Consider the following 19,934-nt stretch of genomic DNA (forward strand, 5'->3'; position numbering starts at 1 on the left):
AACAACAAGAAGGGAGGGGAGAAACGAGACTATCCACTCCATTCATAGACCAAATGCCATTTTATGGCAAGAGAAAGTGGCCACCTAATCTGCCTCTTTTTGTCAGTACCCACTGATTAGTTAGAGATCATGCACTCGTAATGTTGGGTTTTTTAAGATACCACATCCTCTATTTCCAGAGCTCACAATTTCAACTGTGAACATCTGAATAATAGGCAATGTGAGTAAATAACAGGGTTAGGATCTACCCTCCAGTAAGAAACATTTCCAGCTAGTGGCTTCTCTATTTGTAATTGAAAACCATTGATTTAAGCGTTCGAAATGAAAACGTTTGCTTACAGTGTAGTCTCTTTGCAGATCAGAGTTATATTCACAACAGCTGTGATTATGATCACTCTTCTAAACCCTCAAAAAACAATTAAGGTTGCTGCAAGGGAAAGCATTCACAGCGACAGAGCAGAACTGATGAAGAGCAGAAGGCAATGGGCATGAAAAGCCTGTTCAGATCTCATCAGCTCTGTAGCACACACAGGCTGACAAGGAGCTGTATCTATCCTGTAGAGCAGGTTGTAGCAGAAAAGATAACAATGCCTATCCCCTCTGAGCTACACATCTACACACAGCTGGAAATATACTTGCCTTTTCCCTCCAGGTTTTTTTTCCTCAGGGGTTTTATAACTTTTCTGGAGAAAGCTTATTTCCGAATATCTGCCTTGTTGTCCATCAAAGTGACGTCAAAAGATATTTAGTTAGACTCAAATACACTGCTTTCTGTTTATAAGCTTCCTTGTTTCTAGCATTCCTATGGCAACATACTCCATACTGTCACACAACACCCACCTGGGACAGAAAGATAAAGGGAAATTATATATCACACAATGGAGTGTACTTTCACATTCTTTCAATGTGTCCTGATAGAAAGGCATTTACAGTTTTGGTTGTTATTTTTCAGTCTGGAAGAAATCTGTACACAGCAGTGACCTGTCACATACACACAGAAAATCACTGGTCATCATGCTCACTGTAACAAGAAAGACTTCTTTGAAAATGTGCAATTAATTCAATGACTTTCTTATTTTGTGCTATATCAGAGAACAATTTGAGGGGAAAAAAAATTGTGTGTGTGACGTATCAAAACTGAGCACCTGATTATTTGTAAGATCCAGTTGTTTATAAACCCCAAAATATTGCCTGTTCATGAGCAAAATCTAACACGGTATCTCTGAAAAATCTGTTGTCAGCCTGTCCTTTCCTACACAGCACCTACAAAAACAACCATTGAAAATGAGCTATAGGTCACTAACTTCAAGCAACCATAAGCTTAACCATAAATAAATCAAGATTCAAGCCTGTTTATTTCATTATATGCCAGTGAAAGAATCCACTCTGTTTATGAATTCTGCCAGTCTAGTAACAGTAAGGCAGTTCCTCTTGGTTGTTTTGTTGGTTTTTTTTCTCATTGTCTTGCTAATTAGTATTTGGGACAAATGGATAAATTGTCATATTTTGTAATCTCAACAAGCAAAAGCCCAGACGTAAATTAAGAACTGGATTTTACATGTCTGATTTCTCATTAAAATGCAGATACCTATCATATGTACCCAGGGATCTGCTATTGTTTGATTTCACTGTTTCTTCCAGGTCATTTTCCCACAACTGTTTTTCTTGCTCCTTGTAGAAAAAAAAATTGACCTGACTGCAAGACATGGTGAGATATCCATATACAGAAAAGAGAGTTATTTATGGGTACTGAGAGTGGAACAGGCTCTTACTTTAAGGAACTGTAAAAAATGGTCTTTAAAGTCTTCAGAATACCTATTAGATCAAAATCAAGCACTTCCTATAATAAGTGCACAGCCAAAATGATGGCTGAATCATTTACACACTAACTGAAACACTAGAGAAATATATGGTCCTGGATTATTCCTCAAGTCCTGGGAAATGAGGAGCACTTTCTCACGTGCATCATTTCCCCTGAACGCACTTTATTACTCAGAGTGAGAGGAAACGAGGACCCAGGTTCCGAAAAATTGATTTAAAGCTGGATTAGTGGCACTGCTGAACGCTGTCACTCCAAACCTCTGCAACGTTTATGGACCCTGGCCAGCGTTTATGGTCTCATTACAGTCTGGGATCAAATGGAGCTGCTGCAGAATGCCTCCCTCTTCCTTCAATTCATGGGGCGTTCTCTGCATTCCTTTCAGAAATTATTTCAGTTTTAGCGAAAAAATACGCTAAGGATTTACGGAGTAATTTTTTTTCCCTAAAATAATTTCTGAAATGAAAAGAGTGAGTTTGGTAGCATTAAAAATATTGTACCTTTCTCTCCTCCTAGCTGACAACTTCATGAAACTTAGAATAAAACATATTTCATCTGCTGATGAACTGTATTAGAAGATAAGTGTATCCACTACATTAGAAGGCAGCTGCAATTGTCCCAGTCTTCTAAACGAAGCAGAGGGAAATTATTTCCAAGTCACACGTCACGTTTGTGACTAAGATAAAAATCACATCCATGACCCTTCCTTTTTGTCTTCAAGTACATTCTGCTCCTCATAAAATAATAAACACTTCAGGATCCTGCATGTGTTCTAGTGTGAATATCCAGGGCTGTCTGACAGTAACAGAAATTCCTTCCCAACCCTAAAACATACACAGAATGCCACAGACAGCAAGCCCCAGATGTATGCCAGTGGTGAGCAGGAAAGGTTTCCTTTCTCTTCCTCTGCATTTTGCAATGCAAAACATATCCCCAGAAAGAAAGGTGTGTTTTTAATCTTCCTTTTTGACAGCTCAGGTACCAACCGAGAGCTTTAAAACACATTAATCTGACAAGAAGCATCACAAGACACAGAATTGAGAGGAAACTAGAATTGTGTTTAAACTCTCAAAGAAGCAAAGGTTCTTTTTTTTTTTCTTTCTCCTCAAAAAATACCTATTGGGATAAATAGTCATTTTCTTATTGTATAACAGAGGAAGTATATTAAAATTTCTGGATGACATGAAAGAAAAAATGTATTATTGAATGTAAAATTAATTCCCTTTGACAAATAACAAGAGAAAGCCAGCTCTCAAAATTTTCTCTGCCTGCAAAAGAAGGATGAATGTGCAAATCATGGCACAGACTTCAAAAGAAAACCAATATAGCCTGCAATTCTAAAATTACCAAATTCAGTTACTCTAAGATGGTATGGTGAACACACTCACTTGGTATGGTGAGATTTTCTGGGAAAATAATTGGATGAGATCCAAACACAATATATACCAAGCAAATATGTTATGCTTGGTACAATAAAACTACAAGGATGTGACTGAGTCCATGAAGCTGATGATCCACGTGGTAGGTTTTTGGAAAGAGAAAATTCAAAATTATTCTCGTACAGGCCCAAAAAGCACACCCAGAACCATTTAATGGCTCCAGAAAGTCCCATAAGACTCAAAATGCTGTCAAACGTAGGCCCAGTTGAATATCCTGAATTCAAAATCCAGACCTTGGCTTGAGATTTCTGAGTTAAACTTCACAGAACCAAAAACTTACTGACAGAGACTAGTTCAGGCTAGAAAAACATACTCAGAGCAGCTCAACCAGAGACAGATGATGTAACTGAGAATACACAGAGTTCAAGCCAAACCATTACCAACTTATTACTGCTTAAATAGAGCACTGACAAGGTAAATGTGGTTGTTGTACCGAGTCTGCCGTTATTACCCATTCCCAAGCAGGGAATAAATTCCATCTTATATTTGATTTTAAAACACATTAAAATAAGCTCCTTAAATTAGCTAACAGAGGGTACAGACAATTATCTGCATATAGTGAAGGTTGAGTCTGTAAGGTCCTGTGTCTCCCTCTCACTATTTTTCCCACCTCTGCAATGCATCACTGACATCTCCAGTCCCTGTTTTTCCTCAGTGGCAGATCCTGTCCTCTGCTCCCAAATCCCAGAAGCCACTCTGCATCCTGTCGCCGAGTATTCCCAGATTCTTTCCCACCTAACACCCAAGCTCAGATGACTACCACCACAAAACTGAATTCTGCCTCCCTATAAATTGAGGCCAAGATAATAACATTAAAATTCTACTTTACTGCTTACCTGCACCAGGGCCGGTCCTGAAGGCTATTGAGAATTCCTGATAATGTGAGTACTTGGCACTATGGCTTTAGGATAAAATATAGACCTATTTTGCACATTATTTAAATTACCTTACATTTTTTATTTCCACTGTTATTAAACTGTAATGAATTTATTTGTTTATGGAAGTGTGCGCTGCATGTCTAGTACTGTTCTGTAATAGCTGGATTTAAAGCCAGACTCTGATTTCTATCCTAGACATCATTAAACAATTTATTTTCTGTGATAGGGGAATGTGCTCTTGGGCAAGAGCTCTCCATTAATATGAATTATTAACAATATGTATATACATGCATTATGGATTTCAAAGATGAAAAGAAAGCTCACCAGTTATTCTATGGAGCTTTCTCCTTCTGCAAGGCCAGTGAATTTCAAACAGCTGTCTGCTGAACGGCCACAGACAGGGAATCCCTCATGACCACTAGGATTTTGCTCTCCCAGCGCCAGAATTATATAAAATGCTTGAGAAAAAAAAAACCCAAAAAATCTCTGGTTGGCAATATCTGCTTATCCCTCCACTCCTTCCCATTGCAAGGTAATGTCGTAAAGCAGCTGACAGCTCCCCAAATACCAATGCTCCCCGGAGAGGGGTCTCAGCACCGTCATCAAAATGCGCGTAGTTTCACTTAAAAATATCTTCCAAAGAAAGATATTTCTGTAACTGCAGCATTTGAGACAAACTGTGGCACATTTAGCTGCTCCTGCTGACGCATCTGCTCGCGATGGATGTGTTGAATTGCATCCATCAGCCGAGAGGGGCTTCACAGCCCTGCATGATAATGAAAAACAACGGAGAGCAGAGGCTTTGATGCTGTCCATCACACTGCCACACCACAGCAGAGAGGGGCCAAACCACTGAAATCTCAAACCAAACCTCTCAGACACGCAGCTGCAGTGGTCTCCACTCGTGTTTCTCTGCAACTCTGCTCCGTGAAAAACACTCTAATAGGTGTTTGCACCTTCCACCTTTCCAGGTAATTAGTCCCTGAGCTATTGCAGGATTTTCAGACATCCTGCTGCTCGTGCTGTTGCCCCACAGCGCTGGGTCAGCAAATCCCATCGCTTGCTGTCCTGGGGGTTAAAAAAGAAGAAGTACCCTGCAAAGAGAACTGGAAAAAAGGAGGTAGGGGGGTTCTAGAGTTAATTATCACTAATCTCCACAGGCTTAAATAGAGTTTATTAAAACTGCCTTTAAAAACCCTTGCAGCAGTGCCCCCCCTTCCACCTGGCCTCATATCTGCATTGCTGGCCAGCTCAATGAATATTGCTAGGTTCAGTCCCCCCACCCCCTTTCTTTTCCCTCCAAAAGTACCTGCGTGTTTTCCCCTAAAACCACTTTCTCCTCTTGTTCAAGACATTCTTCAGAGAAGCAATTACTGCTCCCCTTGTGCATTCTGTCCCACATCCTACACAGCACTGCTTCCCCTAACAGCCTGCTGTCCAGAATTCAGCCCCCCGTGACCCAGGACTCATTTGCACTGATGCTGTCTATCTAAGGATATTTTATATTGCATGTAAAATATTATTATTATTATTATTATTATTATTATTATTATTATTATTATTATTATTATTGCTCTTACTCTTCATTATCAGTTTCTTACCTTTGAACAGTCCCTTGTGATAGCTTTGTGATTGACATTCTGCATCTCATCCCAACGCTTAGCTTCTCTTTAATCTGCTTTTTACAACTTTAATAGCATTTTGCCTTTTTTATTAGCCAATAACACATTTATGACCCGCACCACTTCGTGGAAACTAAACCACAAAATACCCTGTTATCCTAGATTAGGCTTCCTCTTATGGCTCCAAGCCAGACCTAGTCCCACCACAGGAACAGAGTCCTGACTGACCTCTGCTGTGGGTGGGAAACTGGAGGAAACCCAGCTGGAGACCTGAGTCTTTCTGGTAACTAAAGCCAAAGCTGGGGGCAGCTGCTGGGCATGAGGAGCAATGCACCTGCACCCCACAAGCCATACGAGCTCCCAGACACTGCTGCTGCCCCAGAGGCCTTGTGCCCACCCATGTAGATCCTGCACAACAAAAGGAACGTGCTCCACCCTCTTCTACCAAACTGCCTGCTCAAATGGGAATGCAATGATCACCTTCCCCAGGACACAAGTGTAATCCACTTCCTCACCCACCCAGTCACTGGCTGGTTTTGTATGTGAGCTCTCACTGCCAAAAGCCTGCAATGCAGAGAACTCAGCAGGGTTTGAGCTGATGGGCACCCGGCGAGACAGCAAAGCACCTTGCTTTTTAAATGCCTTATTCACTTAAACCACTTTGCCCTAGTGCCTCTACGCTTCTTTTAGACCAGCTGTAATCCATTCTGAAGCAGAAAAGAACTGAAAAATAAATGCCCAGTGATGTGACACTCTCCACTTACAGTAACACCTCTGCTGGGAAGTACGTGGTTAACCCTCCAACATTTTCCTCTGCACCCAGTTCTTAAACTGGTGGTAATGGAAAAAAGACCTTCCTTTTCATTTCTTCTGCTCCCAGAGAATGACAAGTTAAGAGAAGGTGAGCAAACAGTGAAGCTGTAGGTGGTGGCAGGGAGAGCAATGAGCTTATTTTGCACACTGAAGGTTCATTCTAGTGAATAATTTCTCCAGAGAGAAAAGGGACTTTATTAAGAGCAAATTGAATGCAGATCTTCTCTTACTATCCCACCTTTTTTTTTTTTTCTTTGACACTGATGGATTGACAGATCAGCTAGAAAAGGGCGTACCAAGGTAAACAGCACTGGTAATTTCAGTGGTAAAATGATACAAAACAGAGCCAGACAATAAAAAGCAGGTGAAGTAACTTCCTGCAACTTCCCTCCACCCTAGAGAGGAAAAGATGGGTTCATTATACTGTAATCACTTTTTTTTCCCCTATTATTCTGTGTCAATATTCCTCCCTGGAATGTTTTCTTCCCTCCTGCTACGAACGTTTCAAACAAGCTATTCTTACCAAGAAATAATGACAGGCACAAAAATCACACCTGGAAAAAAAGAATCCTGAACCAGCACCAGCAGGAGCGCACCAGCACACACATGCACACCTGAACACGTACAGACACTAAAATGCAAGTAAACTTCTATTTCCAACTACAATTCCACAAGTAAAATTATGAATTAGGCACTGGCCAATTCAGGTTTCCTCCTTTCAGCACATTATACAGTTGATTGCTCCCTCTTTGTTTCAACAGGCATTACTAACACGAGAAAGGAGACTGGATTTTACTGTCATTTTTGCCAGAACTCCAGTGACACACAAGTCATTCATGGAAGACTCTGTTACATGCCAGAAGGTTTTGGGCCAAATTACCAAGGCTGTTAAATCTAAGCTATGTGGCAAGAAGAAATTTGGACCTGAGTTGGGTTTCACCTTCTTTATATTCACAGTAGTGCAAACATACTAATTTAAATGAATACTAATTTGATTTCTTATGATCCAAAAAGAAGACCTTGACTTTTTGAGGTAGAGCTTCCTATATTTTAGCTTAATTCTTCCTCCAGGTTTCACTGGCCTAAATCAAAGTACGACTGAACTAGAAATGCAAGATGTTTCGTTATAACATGTAGGATTTTGAATGTCCAACACTTACTTCCTGCTTCTCATCCATGAGAAAGGTACACAGATCCTACCTAGTTGACATAAACCCACATATTTTCAGAAGTATTTTCCCGTTTGCTGCTTCTTTTGAGGAAAAAAAATATAATTTCCGTTTAAAAATCTCATTCATATCAAACAAACACCACTGCTTATTTAACAGTAACCATCTTTAATTCTCATCGGTAATACTGTTATATTCACTGTGGATTCACATTTGAACTTGCTTAATTATTATGTTTTTCTCTACATGGATTTGCACATTTTGATCTTACCCCAGCAAAAATAAAGACTACTGATACATTGTTTTACCTTATATTGTATTAATGTAGTCCTACTCACTGAAACTTCTAAATGAGCATGTACAGGTAGAAAATCCAACATTCTGACTAATTGATTTTTTTTCTTTGGTATCAGAAGAGAAGGTGCAGGTACGTGTTTCCAAACACTGACAATACAGAGCAGAGATTTGAAAGATATACCTTTATGGTCATTAATTACATAAACACCTTTACAACAAAGGAGGTAGACGACTGATTGAAAATGGATTAATTTTTCTTTACTGGATTGTGCTCCTCATCATACCTTATGAAATTATTATTCAACTGAAAGCAGGAAATATTAGGCAGTTTTAATAAATAAAGAGCACTAACACCCCAGGCCAAAATAAATCCTCAGTAATACTAATAGCAAAGCTTCCTTAAACTCCACTGGTTTCAGAAGTGCACTAACAAGTCAAAATTTAGACCCAGGGTAGAAATTCTCCAAATCTTTTATAAAATACATAAAATAAAACAGAAGCTTGAATTAAAAATAGGATGTCTCATAATTCTTAAAGTTGGTTCACTAATTATTGCAGTTGAAAGTAATAAAAAAGCCTGGTTCATTTTCATAAATAGATAAATTCCAATAGACTCTGATAATCTGAGTCACAGAGAAACAGAAAAAGAGAAAACTTTACAGTGTTCCTGAAGTAAAGAGGAGAAGGGGGCACAGAAAATAATATACAAAAATATGCCTGCTGCAAATATTAAATCAAAGTGATCTATAAAATAATATACACATGTAGATAGTAAGCCACATTAATTTAAAAATATTAAATGATCTTTATACAGTACAAATGTCTTTACTTTCAATAAAGAGAGTTATTATAGCACTGTAATATTTTACAACTGGTAGGCATATTGCATAAATATGTGCACTGCTACATATATACAAGCCTTTAGGCAATGTACAGTAAGGGAGACCAGAAAATGAATGTATGGAGTTTGGAACATGCAGACTACAAGCACCATGGCAAAATACCCAGTGGATTAAAATTTACCAGCTCAGTTATAAACAAATAACTGTTTTCAAAATACATTCACATGGTCATAACGTATTGCCTCAGTCTGGAAAAGTTAACAAAACCCTTGGCATTGCAACATGAGCCATTTTCGGGGGGTTACAAACCAATGAGATCCCACCAAAGCCAGAAGCTGTACAGTGATTTACACTAATGGAGAGTTTGCACAAATATACTTAAAGATGTGTTTTAAATGTAGCAAATAATGTAAACGTTGTCATAATGCCAAACGTGTGCTTGGAGGAAAATGCAGTTACAGAAAATGAACTTGTCAGAAAGATCACAGCCATATGTTGCATAAGCAGCACATTATCATGTACAGTAATATATTAAAGAAAAATGGATGTCCCAGTGGTCCTTTAAAGCCTCGTTTGAATACCACATCCAAATGACTATTTTACAATGGTAAAAGTTTATGTGCTAATAAAAAGTTAACACTGAAGGTAAAGAAGACTTTGCTTTGTAATGATTTCACTGCTGTTTGACTGTACCAAAAGATAAACACATTCTCACTCCAAAACACTCCATACAACGTGTTTCTTTCACCAAAATTTGCAACTGAAGTAAAGAGGAGAAGGGGGCACAGAAAATAATATACAAAAATATGCCTGCTGCAGATATTAAATCAAAGTGATCTATAAAATAATATACACATGTAGATAGTAAGCCATGTTAATTTAAAATTATGGCAATAGCCCCTTGCTCACTCCTGCAAAACCTGAACTCTGGTGATTTCTCCCCAGCAGCTGACAGCTTGTGTAGATTCCAGCTTAAGAAGGAAATGAAATAATCTGATTCTTTCCATGTATTGGCAGCATTCCAAAAATTCTACGTACTTACAGACAGGAGAGACAGACAAGAGTCCAGTTACTCCAAAGTGCCCAGACCAACGTGATACAGGGATGTTCCTTCACACCCAAAAGCTCCTCTAGACCATTATTGTTACCTGAGAAATGGAGGGGCCCAGGAAGGTCAGGCTGGGCAGATTGCAACTTTCCAAGGACCAAACTAAAGATACTCTTCTCATCTCAGTGGAACAGGTTAACTTTTCAGGTAATTCTCCGCAGAGCTGGTCCGGGAAATCACTTAACAAAATCTATAACCTCGTTTAGGTTCAGGTCTGAAGGTCTAATTCTTGCCATTTGTGAGCCCAGTAATTCTAAAAACTGGCAAACTGGTCAGGAGCATAGACACCCTAGATCTGTGAAAATTTGTAAATTCAAAATTAAATGTCTTAGATTTAAAACAAATTTGGTTGAATTTTTCAGAAGGATAAAAATTCAATTATTTTGCATTTGCAATAGTTTTTGCTTATATATCCGACCACCAATTTATGGAACAAAAATACACAATCTCAAATACCAGATAAAATACATAAAAGAAGAACTATCCTTACATAACTTACTAGAAGTTATATATTTAATAATAAAACAGAAACTCAAAAGAATATTTTATTAGGCAATTTAATTTAGTGTGTTCAATTTTAAACTTTACTTGTGATTTATTTTTATACTGGTTTTGCTTTTACATATGAAGTCACACATACAAACAGTTCTAGCATTAAAGGCAATATCATATTAGAAAATTGTTACATTTTATGGTTATTAGTCTTTTATTTTAAGTAGTTTATACACTATTGAACAGCAATTACAGTAGATAATAAAGAATTGTGAAATGTCTTAAAACTGTTTAACAACTGAATATAGAAAAAAATAATTTATATTGTAAGAAAAAAAAGTAGAATTCGAAGCTGTTGGAACATTTTGTTGAAAAAATGTGGACCTCCAAGTTAATAGATGGGATTTTTCAGAGAACATTGAAACTGAAAATTTTAAATTGGTGATTTTTTTAACCTCCTGCCAGAACGTGCAATCACATTTGTCCTATGTGCATTCTTTGTTTTAAGGGTACTGCTATAAAATGAGGTGGATTTTGTCTTTGATGGGACACCAGAACCCAGGGGACTGTCTGTGCTGGCTCCCACAGAGGAGGCAGAAATGCAGAAGCCAGCACAAGTCAACCAAAGCAACAGAGAGGGCAGCCAGTACATCCCCTCCCAGAGATTCCAGCAGAGATTTCCATGCCCAGCACTGCTCAGCATGGGAGGCAGTGGACACACACACGTCATGTAGGCAAACTCTTCAAATAAAGCAGTATAAAGTCACTTATTTCTACATTTTTCAGGTACCACATAAATAGAAATGGGCATTCACCTGAAATTAGAACTAGAGAAAATAGACTTTCTTTATGGCATTGCAGGATGCTCAGCCACACCTCACCCCATGCTGCAGCCTCAGGCAGGGCATCCGAGCTGCTCTCCAGGACCTGACTGCTCTTTCTTACCAACTTTTTGCTTTTTAATGTAATTTAGCCCTTTGCAACTGCACAACATGGAAAACTTGAATAGCTGACTCTTGTGATCTTAGTGGTAAGATGGTTTTTGCTATAGTTTTAATGTAATATTGTGCTAAAACGTGCAATATTGATACAGGTAAGTTCTAAAGCTCTAGATGGAGAAAATATATGTTTTAGGATATAGTATTACTTTCCAAATGGTTAACATCTGTAGCTATTAATATGCAATGTATATTAATAATACTTTGAATTTACTATTCCTTTAGTTCAGCTTTACATGATTTTATTACACTATATAAAAAGGTGAAAAGAAGTAATTTATTGGGAGGCCCTTTTGTTATGGAGGGCCTACTACTAGCACTAACCATCATGCTGCAAATCCTTAGGTTCACTCACATGGTAACACTTCATTTTAACTCAAAGAGATGACTCTACCTCCGGATGACTCCTGCTTTTATTCCTGACCATCACAGGCGTAGGTCTGATATATCTCATGCCAAAGCAAATGAGAAGATTTCACTGGCTAAAGCTGGGTGGGGTTCAACAGCAATAAAAAGGCTGCAGAGGTAGGGAGAAGTCTCTGTAGTACAGTTAGAAATACTGGCAGTATATTATTACTTTAATTAGTCTCTACTCTGTTATTCTATTTCTTTAGCGAAATGCTGCAGGAGAGAGAGGGGCGAAGTGAGGTAAGAATTTATATCAAACCCTGGTGGGTTTCCCATACAAAGCTCTTCCTGGTCCCTCCTCCACACACTGCACAGGCAGCAAGGCCCTCCCTGGCACAGATCCACCCACACACAGAGCACGCTGGGTGCAACCAACACCTCCCCTCCTTGCTGCTACGAGCAACGTCCTCTTCAAGTCAAACTGACATCAATATTACCCTTTTTATTCTCCCCCTTCCGCTCCCCATGTTACATTTGTTACATCGTCTGTTTGTGGTTTAGTATAAAAGGGATTAGCTCCACCAGTCAGCAATCTGTGCACATACCACAAGTAGGCAAAATTTGTCATGGTGACATCAAACCACTAACACAAACACATCTATTACCCTTTCTCTGGCTCGGTAAGACAGCTGCCCTCAAGGTACTGGCCTCTGAACCTCCCTGATAAATCACTGACGTGTGGGAAACCTGATTATCCCAACATAACAGGGGTAAAAGATGCCATTCAGCTGCAGAAGGACATGGAAGAACAACATCCATGAGGCTTGTAATGAAAGATTTTTGATATACTTAAGTAGTTAACAAAAATTTATTGCAAGAGATAGTTTGTCACTAGATTTACAGTTTCAGAGAACATAGTACAAAACATAGTGCATCAGCTTTGTCTAAACATTAAATAGGTGCAAATACACAAAGATAAAAAACGAAAGGTGAATACTTTACAACATAAGTTATAGAACTATAAATATATTTTATATACATTATACATATTCTAAGACATGATTTTCACTTATATATATATATATATAGTTCATAATTAGTATCAGACTATTCAGTGCTTTAGTTATAGTACAGGTCTGAACTTGCCATGAATGTTTGCATCATAATACTTACAGTAAATGCTTCCCAAGGAACGAGGCATTTTAACCAGTTTAGTTCACAGAACCGTTTTGCAAAGCTGAGGGGACCGTGGAAACATCGGGACCGTTTAGCCGAAGGGTCCTTCCCCCATCCCATCCCTGTCCTAAAAGAGAGGCTGGAGGGGGATGACAGCCGGGTGCGGGGACAGCAGGGATGGGAAGACGGTGTGTGGCAGCGGGGGGAACGCCAGCTGGGTGGGGTGCAGGACCGAGGGCGGCAGCAGCGGCAAGTGCGGCGGGGCCACGAAGGCAGCGTGGCCGCCCGGGCAAAGCCGCGGTCCCACCGGCAGATGAGGTAAAGGCGCTCTGGAAAGAGCCGGGACCTGCGAGAGGAACTGCTGGTGGGGCTGGAGAACCTTGAGCGTGCCGGCGGCGGCGTGCTGCTGCAGGATGGTGTGGTGGATGGTGGTGACCGAGGTAGAACACAGCGGCGGCTGCAGGGGCAGGGGCTGCAGCGGGGAGCTCGGGGGCTGCATCGCCGCGGGGGGGAAGGCGAACTTCACTTTGTTGGCCAGCACGCCCTGTGGCACGATCTGCTGATACGCCTCGGACGGCAGCTCTTTGAATTTTTCGTGGTTGTCGGGAGGGAATATCAGTGTCTGATCGGGCAGGGGGAAGGGGGCTATTAACTGCTCGGTAGTCAAAAAGGTATGACTGTTCACATGTGCTTCTTTGAATGGCAAGGGTGGCGGGCTGCTAAATATGCCAGGATTACACTGTACCCATTCACTGGTCACCTCACCCATTTTCTCGTGCGGTAGAGACTCGGCCAACTCATAATGGCAAAGATAGGATTTAGGAGGAGCCGGTTCCAAATGTCTGCTGGAGAGGGGAACTTTGTAACGAGCTTGGTTTTCGTGACTGGTGATGTTTTCTTTTTTCTTTTCATCTTGCAGAACATCCTGTGTGCCAGCAGCTGCCGGAGCACTGTGCTCAGGAACAGAAGCAGCAGAGCCCGTGATGACATCAGAAAACGTATCCGGTGTGCTCTCCATCGCTGCACTCGCCCTCAGTTTATCGTTTTCCAGCACGTGTGAACCATCACCTTCTACAGGTGACTTGCTTTCCTCCAGCTCCATTGTTTCATCTGTATCTTTTGCACCATCAGCTTTGGGATCTGCGTTAGTTTCCTCTAGATTGTCTTGAGCCAATAAGTCCCCCAAAATATTTAACGTAGAACTTGCAGAAGTTTCTTTGGCAGGTCCAGAGGTCTCGCTTCTCGCATTCCTGTCAAGGAAAACATGATGGATTCTAGTTTTCCTTCTCTTGTGTTTCCCTTTCGCTTTGTGATACGTAACTAAAGTAGACATTTGCCTTAGATATTCCTCTGCTGATAATGCCTGTCCACAGGAGCTCTCATCTGATGAAGAGGAGTAGGTGTGCTGCCTCCGCTTGCGGTGGCACTTTTCAGGTTCCTCGGTCAGAACACTGTAACCTCGCTTTACGGACTGGTTTTGACTCGGACCCTTCTCCCCACTGCATTGTCCTGAACATTTATGCTCTGGGCTACAGCTTGACCTCCTGACTTTCCAGCTACAACATGTTTTAGAGTGCCTCAGGCTGTGCTTCCTGGAACTTGGAGCCAGCTGCTTTGCCTGCCTCCGAGAGCTTGCTCTGCTCTTTCTGTGCAGCCGTTTACACCCATGGTGTTGGCCACTGTTTTTTGCACTCCAAAAGTCACACCAGCCTCTGTCCCAGTGTACGTGATCTGATGCAGACACGACTCTCTTATGACCATTTTCAATGCCAAGTTTTGGATGTGACTGCTGTATCTCACCTGTAGCCAACCAGATATTCCCTGCATCGTGTCTGCACTTCTCTGCATTATTCTGGAGGTGCTGATATTTATTTTCATCTCTGTAAGTAATTTCTTTCTCAGGTACTGGAGACATCTCCATTTCTGCTGCTGTTGTGTCCCCACAGTGATGATGATGACAACGACATAATTTTCTTCTCCTTTTCCTTTTTCTGCTTTTGTGAAGCCATTTTTCATGGCTTTCTTTAATCCAGACTTTGTTATATTTCTCATCCATCACAGTGTTTTGTCGTAAGTGGTTTTTAGATATGTGATACTTTTCTATTTTTCTAATTCTGAATGAGTCATCCAAGGACACTTTGTTTTGATTTTTTGCAAGGTCACAATTTCTGAAAAGGGAAACATCATTTATAAGGGGTATTGTATAGTTGCACACATTTTTATTCACTTCTGCTTCATAATCACCACACTCTGAAGTAGGTTTATTTGTAAAATCCGAGACTAAGATATGGTCAGATTCAGTTTTATGGTGCAAATGAGGTATGTTTGGTTGATGTTTGAGCTTTTCTTGACTGTCACTTGCTCTGGATGACTTAAAATCAAAATATAAAGGATTACAGCTGTAAGAAATCGATGGGTCTGTACTTGTGTAAATTAACATTTCTGATGGCCACTGAAGAATATTTGATCCATATTTGCTAAGAACAGGAACAAAGGGTTGACATGGTCTCTTGTGCACGTCTGGTTTTGTTTTTGAGGCTCCATTACCACCTTCTTCAGATGGTGATGAAACTACTGCATCTGTCCCCGGATCCTTTATTTCCGTTTCAGCTGCGGATGGATCGCTCTTCCCGTCTTTGTCGTTTTCCTCCACAAGGTCCTGCAGAGATAAACAATCCTCCACACCCTCCTGCACAAGAGGCCTGTTTGCCTGCAGCTCAGACCCACTGCTGTCCAGGGGCAGGACCTGAGCGCTGTCCACAGCCTCGGGCAGAGTTTGCTCCGGTAAGTCAGCTCCAATTACATCCATAGCACAGCCCCCCGGGTCTGAGGACACCAGCTGCTTTGAGTGGGACAGGGCAGGAGCTAAGGAGGGACTCTCCAGCACCCTGCTTTCCTCACTGGCCAGCTCTTTTGCATCCTGAGCTTCAGGGGCTTCTGCTGTGTCTGTGCACTTTTCCACCAGTGGGTGAAAACAGTTTTGTTTCTCCTCAGGGCATACGACTATTTCTGCTGCTGAAGGAGGCTGAAGGTTACATGTTCCTGGAATAAACCTACTCCTTCTGCTAAATCCATGCTCCATAGAAGTTTCGTCATTATATTCATAGAAAACAGCAGCTGAAGACTCCAGTTTCACTGCTGCTTTCTTAGGAAAAGCAAAGGAGAACCCGACTCTGTGTCCTTGAGCTCCTTGAACCTGATCTCCACATTTGCTGGCATCGGATTTATTACCACACACATCCCCAGGAGTGGAAGGAACAACAGAAGCAACGTCTTTACAGTTCTGTGCATCGTGCATTAATGTACAGCTGGAATCCTGCTGGTTGGCAGAATCCATGGCAGCACTTTTTGGGATATCACTGCAGTCATCTTGCACAGTCACTGTAGTGGATTTGAACATAGGGCCGCTTCCAGGAGCACTAGGAAGGAAAACAAAACTCTTTTGAGTCAAAACCTTTCAGAGAACTGCTGACAGAAACGTGGTATTACACTGGTATCTAAGAGAGTTTTTTAAGGAAAGACAAGGAATCTGTGGATATGTGGATTTAGAATGTTTGAAAAAAACACCATCTTTTATAATAAGATCAGTTGACCAGTATTAGAGGGGAAAAAAAAATGAGTAAATATTATGCTCCCAGCTCCCTCATGTGTTACCAGCTGAAGGACTCATATTCCTACAAAGTAGTTAACTTTTCCTAGACACACTGGCTGGCCAAATAAGAGACTGCATATCTCCCAAGAAATCTTGCTTCTCCTCCCAGTAGACCAGCGTGGTTACAACACTATTACTACAAATAGCGGAGGTTTTACATTCCTTAGTGCTACAAAATATATTAAAACAGAGAGCACCTCATGGAGCACTTTCCTCTTAGTCATCATTCCAGTGACTGCTGCTCTGCCCACAGGCAATCCCCCAGCAGCTCCCATCCTATTTGTGTTCACAGACCAAACCATCGCCATCTCAGCAATTTCTTTCATGGAAAAATAAAACTGGGGAGAGTATTTCAGCTGACAGGAGTGAATTAAGTGATTCATCCCTCTTGAGAAAAAATTTATCACTGTCTGCTTCTGTTCTCCATTTCTTTTCCTCTTCCCATCTGTTCTATTTGACTTAATAGGAAGGAAAGAGGAAAGCAAAAAACGTTTAACTGCCAGTTTTCCAGGATCCACAGGAACTGCTAAACACTAGGAGTAATGGACCTATGTTAAAACAATTTGTTTGTTTGAACCAAATTATTTTGTGTTACAGTGCAGAGCAATATTAGATGATGAGTCACTGGGAAAATCCTACAAGTGTCATTTAGGACCCCAAAAAGTGCTGAGATAAAGAATTATGACCCAACTGGGTCTAGAAAGTAAAGCAGAAGTTTTACAAGAGATGAATTCCTCATGAGAATTCCTGCCTTGCCCAGTTCTTCATAAATTTAAAATATATATTAAAAACTCCACACAAACCCTTCCTTTAAAAGAATAAAATGGTGACTTCTACAAAACCAACCTAGAAAATACCAGCTTAAAAAAAAATCTTCTGTGTCTGTCTGTATCACACTTCTAAGGATGCAAAGCAGTAGTGAACAGCAATTATTAGGTAGAAAAATAAAGCTCAGACAGAAGTTCTCCTTCAGGAACTAGAAAAAAGATATTTAAAAAAAAAAAAAAATCCAGAAACAACAAAAGTTTGCAAAATCTGTGCTTCACTAGCATGGAAAAAGGGAAACAGTAAGGTTTTTTTTCCTCTTTCTCCTGAAATATGCTAAATTCAGATTCTGGAGCGTGTTTAAGGGGAATAATATCTAATATACTCAAGTATTAAATTTGGACAGTTAAAATACTGATAGAGGAGGAAGAGTCTCTCCATGAGCTATCATAAAAAGATTAAAACATTATGCGTCACGCTGCTCGTGCCAAATAGACCTCACAGCGTTCACATCCTCTCCACCTGCTCAGACAGACTCTGTTCCAGCAGGCTGCCCACCATCCAATCTAGGGGGAAAGAGGCTATTTCTGAGCAAGAGCTGCAACTTGGTTGGACTTCTCTGTTGGTTCGTCTGGTGGGACGAGGACTGAATAAAAAGAAAACATTTGCACTTGAGCATCTACCTTTTTTTTATTCTCTTTTTTCCCCCAGAGAGATTACACTGTGATGAGTACATGTATTTTCAGTGGCTTATCGGTGTCAGAACTGTGTCCTATTTGAGCATTCAGTCACAACCAGCAAGCTCAATATTCATTTCTACAGCATGTTTGGATGCAACAGTAAAATGTATGAGCAGCAAGGAATCACTTTTGCAGAGGGAGGTAAACACTCTGTTGAGCTGGGGAAAAAAGGAGCACTTACCTTTTAATATATAAAATCCAGCTATTGAAATTTAAAGCTACATTTCTGGATGCTTTCCCCGGCAAGCATTTTGAAACCTAAATCATAGAGATCTGTTACATCCTAGAGAGACAGACTGTGTTCCTCACCTCATCAATGAAGTAGTGCCAGCCTGCAAATGCATGACCTAGTTCACTCAGCTTTCAACCAATGTGCCTGGTTTTATGAAATATATATGAAACACGTCTTTTTTTGAACTAAAAATACGTGTCATTTCAGCTCAGCTGAAAAAGCAACGTTAAACATTCATTTCTGCATATAGTGTGAACCAAATACTGTACACATACAGCTTCCAAAATGCCATAAAAACACATGTGTGGGGCTGCAGCCAAGGGACTCCAACACCCTGCATCCCACAGCACCAGCTAACGGTGGAGGGCTTATTTTAAAATATTTTTTATGTTTCAGCTGCTGTGCACTTACCACGTTCTCTCTTTCCTTAGCTCAGCCAGCTTGTGCAAGCGTTGAAGGGCTTTCTCCTGTTTCCTTTCATCTTTTCGTGACTTAGATGCTACATTTCGTGCAAACTCCCTGTGTTTCAGTTCCTTCAGTCTCTGCAAGAAACAGTCACATAATGCATGTAAAAACCCCAGGCATGAGAAACATTTACACTGACAGTTACTCGCTGGTGAGCGCTCATGGCACCAATTATTTTTGAACCTAACCAAAGTGACCCGTTCAGTAAGTTTAAGCATTTCAAGGGAGTAACCAAAATACACAGAGGTGCTAGAGACAGGTTAGCTAGGTTAGAAACAATCCAGGAAATTTTACTGCAGCTTTTGTGATGATGTGGACCATTCCTCAGTAGGATGTGGCAATGCTCATCCAGAATTGTGCTCATGACTTTTCCCTAAAACCTTCCTCGCAGCTTAATTGCTTTTTGAGGTATCAATAAAAAATGAGACCACATCAGGAACTTTTCTGCAAAACTGCTCTGTAGCCTGTTGAACCCCCAGATTGTACTAAATCATGAATTTTTCTGCCCAAGGTGATGGCATTACATTTGTCACTGTAGGAGGTCCCTTTTCTCCAGCTTGCCAAGGTCCCTCTGGACCTGCCCTGCCATGTTCTCAGCAAGCTAACATCTGCAAAGCTCCTGAGAGTGTGCTGTCCTGCCATCTGGGTCATTATTAAAGATGTTAAAGGGTCCTGTCCCAGCAGGGATCCCCAAGGGATGTAATGGTCAGAGAAATCTTCTATTTTGAAATGGGAAGACTGTCCCTTTGAAGAAGCTTCTGTTTCCTGCTCATGCTAGAGTCTGACACAGCAGTTAAGCAGATACTGAGGATCAACCCAGTATCTCATTTGATTTTATGTCCAGCCTTTTTCTTTGGAGGGAAATGAAAGTGCACAGCTCTGATTCTCCACATGAAAAGGAAATATCATTTTCTCCATATCACAGAGAGACAGTACACAGAGACCTCCCTAATTCTTCCTGTCATATTTGGTCCAGTAGGCCCCAAACCCCATTGGTGTGTCCCAATTATGGCTCACACTCAGATGACATCAATTTAGGAGATGGTAATCCCATGATTCTGGGAGGAATCCAGCAATCT

General features: G+C 40.7%; 1 protein-coding gene across 2 annotated transcripts in view; it reads right to left on the bottom strand.

The window, feature by feature from the left end:
- ZNF804A (zinc finger protein 804A) overlaps positions 1-19,934 on the bottom strand; it is a 167,106-nt gene that overhangs the window by 7,330 nt on the left and 139,842 nt on the right. The window contains exons 3-4 of one of the 2 annotated variants that reach the window (XR_007905058.1): positions 18,802-18,932; positions 12,999-16,420 (exon numbers count right to left, since the gene is read on the bottom strand). Coding sequence is in view for 1 of the 2 variants with exons in the window: in XM_051790995.1 (XP_051646955.1) it covers positions 13,129-16,420; positions 18,802-18,932 (3,423 nt within the window). In the remaining variant the exon portion in view is untranslated. Of the gene's footprint in view, positions 1-12,239; positions 16,421-18,801; positions 18,933-19,934 lie in introns of those variants that run through there. The other variant, XM_051790995.1, reaches the window with a different exon arrangement.

Source organism: Manacus candei, unplaced genomic scaffold (genome assembly GCF_025592945.1).
Source record: "Manacus candei isolate 608988 ecotype Guabito, Panama unplaced genomic scaffold, ASM2559294v1 h1tg000029l, whole genome shotgun sequence".
NCBI lineage: Eukaryota > Metazoa > Chordata > Aves > Passeriformes > Pipridae > Manacus > Manacus candei.